Source organism: Indicator indicator, chromosome 1 (assembly GCF_027791375.1).
Source record: "Indicator indicator isolate 239-I01 chromosome 1, UM_Iind_1.1, whole genome shotgun sequence".
NCBI classification, from domain to species: Eukaryota; Metazoa; Chordata; class Aves; order Piciformes; family Indicatoridae; genus Indicator; species Indicator indicator.
In genome coordinates, this window is record NC_072010.1 from 31,403,706 (window position 1) to 31,410,466 (window position 6,761).

General features: G+C 40.9%; 1 protein-coding gene across 1 annotated transcript in view; it reads left to right on the forward strand.

The window, feature by feature from the left end:
- HTR2A (5-hydroxytryptamine receptor 2A) overlaps nucleotides 1–2,698 on the forward strand; it is a 28,354-nt gene extending 25,656 nt beyond the window's left edge. Inside the window, exon 3 of the mRNA XM_054386839.1 lies at nucleotides 1,899–2,698. Coding sequence (XP_054242814.1) covers nucleotides 1,899–2,698 — 800 coding nt within the window. The remainder of the gene's footprint in view (nucleotides 1–1,898) is intronic.
- The last annotated feature ends 4,063 nt before the right edge of the window (nucleotides 2,699–6,761 follow it).

Below are 6,761 nucleotides of genomic sequence, written 5' to 3' on the forward strand. Positions count from 1 at the left end.
GAGCAGTGTTGTTAGAAAAATAAAGAGCCTTGTAGAAGCTCCAGAAGGAACAAAAGAATGGAACATCCAAAGAGAAAAGTAGCTTAACATTTCTATTACTCTTATTATTATTGCTTTGTACTGTGCCTGGACTCCAGAATCTCCCTTTAGGAGCAGAGTTGTTATATTTGGTACTGGAAATGGGTGAAATGAAGAGACAGCCTGTGCTTTTAAATAGCTCTCCGTCTAAGCACTACAATGATAAGAAGGGCAAGGAAGGGAGGTACTATTGAAGTGCTGATGTTGAAAGGATGAATTTCAGGACTCATCTGTGAAGCAGTAAGGACATTTGTGGACACAAAGGGAACAAGGTTTGAAACAGCATCATCCCTGTGTCAAAACAAATTTCTCTCTAATTCATTTATTCTTCCTTAAAAGCCAAACACAGCATCTAGGTTTTCTGCCCAAAGCTGCAAAGAGGTATGAAGCTCTCAAATTCAGCTGCCTTTCCACATGAGTCACACTTCTAACTGCTGTTTTCCAAACAGGGCTGCATTATTGCTTCCTACTTCACAAATCTACTTTTGCTGTCGTCACAGTACATCATACCCTTCACCCTCTGAGCATTGCCTTTCTTGGAGAGACAGCATCCATTTGGGAGGAGGAGAGGAGACAAATATTGGGAAAAAAATCAAAACCAGCAAGCAAAGAACCAGCAGCTGTTTGATTTTGCTCAGATGTTAGCAGCATTTGCAGAAATCCCTAAGGAAATGGCTGAGTGGGCTTGAATCAGACAGAGTAGTCCAAAGAGAACGGACTTCATCATTTAGGCTTGTTGTTCATGACAGGCCAAGGACACAGCACATGTTCCAGGGGAAGACAATATTTGCATGGCTGCCGTTGCCTTCAGGCCTGCGCCTTGAGATGGCAGCCTGTAGTGGTTGGCAGAACTGTAAAGGGACCTTTGCAAGTCCTGCAGTGTGAACCATATCTCAGGCTGCCTCATGGAATGCCTCTCAGTGCTTAATTGGTCCCCATTGTTCCTCCAGACAATGCTATGGAAAGTATTTTTACCATTTAGACTGCCTTGGCTGTATGGAGGTTACAGGGAGAAAAGAAAAAGATCCAATGAAAGATTGCTCTCAGACCTGAGCCAAAAATGCACCTTTCTCCTAAAATCAATATTTCACAATCTACTCAGAAACCGGTGCTGAGAACACTTCCAATCCTCTTACAAACACAGCCTAAGACCATCTTAAACCATGCCAGAAAAGAAAGACATCTTGATCACAGTTAATAAAAGCCTTTGCCAAGGTGGCAGGAACCAAGAAGCAAGCTTGAAGATCATTATAGGGAGGTCAAGATCTGAAAATATAAGGAGCTATGCTTTTGATGCTACGAGTTGTCATGGGACAGTTGGATGTGTTCTACCTGTGGCTGAGGTTTTGCTGAAGGTGAAAGGGAACTCAGATTAGAGCAACTGCAAGATTTCATGTAACGCCAGTGCTGCTCCTCCCCTACCCTTCTTTGCTGGGACCTTGTAAATGTGGTGGCAGCACAAATGCCAGAGCCTGGTAGACTACAGCTTGATCCACAAAACTCAACATCTGCATGGTGAAAGTTTTACAGACCATCCTTTCTTAGTATGGCCTCAGGAAAATGTCACAAAACCAGGACTAACATTGTGCTGAAAACATGAGATGCAATCTTTTTCCTCCCCTTGTGTAAATTGTTTGCTTTGGGATTTCTGTCAATTGTGGCTCTAGCTGTTAGTGTTTACTTGTGTCCTAGAACAACTTACTCTTTGAGAAAAGATTTGATATTGCTAAAAGTGTTTTGCTTATTTTTTTTTCTCAGAGGGAGGAAATGGTGGGGTTTATTATTGTGTTTAACCTTTTCTTTCTCTAATCCACCTTCAGGTATCTCCATGCCTATACCTGTGTTTGGACTACAAGATGACTCCAAAGTGTTTAAGAAAGGCAGCTGCTTACTTGCAGATGACAATTTTGTGCTAATAGGCTCTTTTGTGTCATTTTTTATCCCTCTGACCATCATGGTAGTCACCTACTTTTTAACTATCAAGTTGCTGCAGAAGGAAGCTACATTATGTGTGAATGACGTTGGCCCAAAGACCAAGTTTGCTTCATTTAGCTTCCTCCCTCAGAGTTCCCTGTCCTCAGAGAAACTCTTTCAGCGCTCTTTGAACAGAGATGTGGGGACTTCTGGGAGAAGAACCATGCAATCCATCAGCAACGAGCAGAAGGCTTCCAAGGTTCTTGGCATTGTCTTCTTTCTGTTTCTTGTGATGTGGTGCCCATTTTTCATCACCAATGTGATGGCTGTAATTTGCAAGGAGTCATGCAATGAAGAAGTCATCGGAGGACTACTTAACATATTTGTTTGGATTGGCTACCTTTCTTCTGCAGTTAACCCTCTTGTATATACATTGTTCAATAAAACCTACCGCTCAGCTTTCTCTCGTTACATTCAGTGTCACTACAAGGAGGAGAAGAAACCTTTCCAGCTGATTTTAGTGAACACTATCCCAGCACTTGCATATAATTCCAGCCAGCTCCAACTAGCACAAATGAAGAGTTTGAAAAAAGAGGCAAAAATGATGGCCAAGGATTATTCAATGGTCACAATAGGAATACATCACTTGGACAGTACATCCAAGGGAAGTATCAGCCCAGCAAATGAAAAGGTTAGCGGTGTGTGATGGTTGGCAGCTGCCATGACAACCACCGGGCATATGCTGAAAATTTCACCTGGCTGTGAGAAGATCTGATAGCTTAGAAAAACAAGCCCTCTTCAAGAGACCCTCCAGCACCATCACATACGCCTCATGTTATCCCATGGATGAAAAGCAGGGTTGAAATGGTATCAAATGTGCAATTTTTTTTCATACAGTACTTTGGCAGTTTTAAGCACAGGCTTTATTAAACTGATTTTTTTAATATTCTAAAGGATATATTTCTTAAAGAAAAAAACAAACCACAATTCCTGGTATTATCACATGGGCTGTGAAGAAACCTACGCATTTGTTTCCTCTTTGCAAATGAAAGCTAAGCTGTCCTTTGATGTCCGTGCAGAGTGGGCTCCAGCTAGTTTGTCTTGCTACAAAAGAAATTTCTTAACATTAACTGATTGAGCACCTTACTGAATTTTAAATAAAATTGTGGTTAATTTACTAATATATACTTAAAATAAATTTTAAAACATTAAAGAAAAATCTATTTAAGCCTGTATATATTAATTATATGGACATTTTGGTAACTGTTTTTATGGATATTTTTCTTTTGAATGACCATTCTGAAATGTGACTGGGCTTTTCCATCATCTGTTCTATAGCTCAAATTAGCAGTCCTCAAAGGTAAATTATACTTGAATGATCCTCTGTTTCTACAGCCATTCTGTAGTTTGATTTCATCTCTCAAACTTTATTTCCATTCCAAAATTTTCATCTGTTCTGCTTAAAACTTGAAAGAATTTTTTTCAAAAGTAATTGTTGAGCTTGATTCCTTGTTCCTTCCCACTGGTGTTGACAAGGAAGTGAAGTGAGAGAAGAGTGGAAAATCAGGCACAACATTGTTAAATAATTTCAGGAATGATTCCACATCCATGCCTCTTTTAGATTCCAGAAGAGTTTGATTCAAGTAATGTAAGCAGAAATTTTGCATGAGTAAATCCTTCAGTAAAAGGTTGCAGCAGATCCTGTCTCACCATTTCCTTGGTTAAAAAGCCCATTATGAAGGTGTCCTGGTTTTGATTTAGGTTTGGTAGAGCCAGAATTATTAGAAAACTGTTATTTGTTCAAAATTGTTTTTCCCTGGTTTCTCTCTTTTGCTGTTACAGTAGATTGCTCAGGAATGGTAGGTAGCTTGCACTATTAGGATTCAGCCTTAATGAAATATATATGGACAAATGGGGCCCACTTGAAAAATAACAGGGCCTTATAAGTGGCTCTGTACTTCAAATGCATAGCTCAATGGGCAGTATACATTACATAAAGAACATCAGATACACTGCTTGACAGAAATGCCTACTCATGAAACTGCTTCCTTTTGGGTATCATAGACAATTTCACTGAAGCCAGCAGGACTCTGCTGGAGAGCAGAAATAAAAACGTTGAATCCACCTGCAAAACCTAAATTTAAGTATTTGATTCATTCCATTAATTTTCCAGCCATAATCATCAGAATCAGGATGTCCAGTCTGAAAAAAAAGCACTGCCTAAACAGAAGCTGTATGGGCTGAAGGATGAAGGCATTTACTCCAATGCCTTCACCAGTCCTTCTCTTGAAATTGTTCAGCTTCACAGACCAATTAAATTGCTACTAAGTCAAAGAAAGAGGCAGAGAGAAACTGAATTTGATTCTAGCCTACTAGCTGGGGGTCTTTGGAAGAGGCAGACTTTTAGTTTAAAACACAGATCTGTGATATAAGAGGACATCACACTCAGCTGGGTATCTGGCTGATTTCCAAGAAACTGCTGTAATTGTTCTCTTACTAATATGACAACTAAATCTGTCAGTTTTATGAGCCATTTCCTCCAATGTGAGATAGGTCAGAGCTACTATGCACACAGGAGGTCTGCATACACACGATGACACTGCCTCACTCTTCAGCCTCCACACTGGGCTCAAAGCGTCATGCTGCAGTCCTGCTGCAGTGATGCCGTGCATGTCATCCACTGGCTCATGGCCCTTAATGGCTTCCCCTTCAAAACTGGGAAGTTAGGATCACCTGATAAATTAAGTGGTATAAAGTCTGTGCTCACTGAGGCAATTTATGTGGTCTCTGTGGCTCTAAGTACGCCTGATCCCTACAACCAAACCAAACCAAACAGCTTCAGTAAAAGGAAAAATGAACTAACTGTTCCTGCCTCCCTATGCACAATCCTGCTCATGCACAGTGCCATGTGAGGGGCACTACACAAGCACAGAAGAGACTTCAGGGGAAATCTGCTAAATGCAGTTGAGCATGACTACCATAGCAGTAGGTGGGAGCAAGAGACTTCCCACTGTTTCCCAATGAGTTTGATAAATACCCTAAATCAGGGGGTTTGAGCTATGGACAATGGCCAGCTTCTGTCACACAGGCTAGCCAGGCAGCGGATGGAGCACCAAGAGAGAATAAGTGGTCCAAGGCATTCCAGGAAACAGAACATTCAGGTACCTCCTGGTGTCCAGGTGTCTCCACAACTGCAGCAATGTTTTTGAGGATTCACCCTTGAGAACAGGCTCCCCAGGGACAACGTAGAGAGTAATAAACCCAAAGGTCTTTCATGAGTAGAGGTCCAAAGCTCAGGATCTACCAACAAACCACATTGCCTTCATACGATGAACACCAACACAGACTCACAAGGTCTCTAACCCTGTATGTGAGGGGAAAGGAAACACAGATGCTTCCACCAGTGGAGAGAATTGCCATGTTTTGTGACTCTGCATCCATCTTGATGCAAATGTCTCTGACTTTGCAAGAGAAAGAATCAGATGAAACAGACAGCTCAGGTCCTGTTGACTGTTTGTGGCAGGGAGCAGAGCCTGCCTGCATATTGTATGATGCATATGGCACCCTGCACTTCTCTGAAGCTCAATCCCTCCCCAAAATCCTGAGGGTCTTGTTGCTGATCTGCACAGTCTCCTTCACCAGCTTGTTCTTGATAAACTGTTACTGAGCATTTAGCTTTTGCTGCTTATGCTCTCCACTTACTGTCTGCATTTCACCCACGTGGCAGAGCAAATCATCCTCCCCTGCTCCTGTTTCATTTCACCTTCTGTTCCTTTTTTACAATGTCATATCACTCAGGTTGCAAATACTGAAGGGGAATGTTTCACTACAAGCAGAGGGGGTTTCAATTACTTGCTTGATGTTTCATTAGAAGATGACTCTGAACAATAACTTTTCCCCAGCTTATTAAAATAGAACCAGTGTTTTGGACTTAGGAGACTTGACAGCATTCCTTACATTGACAGCTGGAGGTAATATAACACCTTTTTTTTGTTTTTTTGCTTAGGAGCAGGGATAGCTGATGTCTGACATTTTAATTCTGTGAGCACTCAGATAGGTGGTTCTACTGAGTGATCAGCAGCTTTTGCCGAAGATGCCTCTCAAAGCCAAGAATGCACAGCAGAAAAAGATTAATATCTCCAGGTCTTTATGGACATCTTTGACAGTTTAGCAAGGCCTGGTTCTGCCACCTTGCACCAAAATGTTAATAGATTTTTGTGTGGTTTGCCTTAGTGAGGATGACAGAGCCAGTGTTTGAATTTGTTCTACCCACCATGTCAGATCTGCAGGAGGTCATTCATCAGCAGACATCAATTAACAGAATTATTAAAATGCAGAGATATGACAAAGTTCAGCTGTTTTAAACCAGAATTTATAGCACTGGGCCCATGCTTGGAATGAACACTACCATTTAGTATGACCAACCTCAGAGCAACACTTCCTATCCTAAAAAAAAAAAAAAAAAAAAAAAAAAAGAAAAAAAAAAGGTGAGTGTTTTCATTATGCATCAAACTGGAATGGAAACTTTTGTAATTTTCCAGAAAAAAAAAAAATAAAGAAGAAGTCATTCACACAAACTGTCTCAGAGGTTAGGGCCTTCTCCTACCTTATATGAAAAGCATGCTGAGTCAGTCTCTCATATCTGTAGCCAAAACCTCTGCTTTGTCTGAAAAAAACCTCCACATTTTCATTAACAATTTTTCAAGCAGACAGAAATTTTATTACTCTCAAGGCAGCATCTGAAAAATGTCCAAAGACATGAAGCTCAC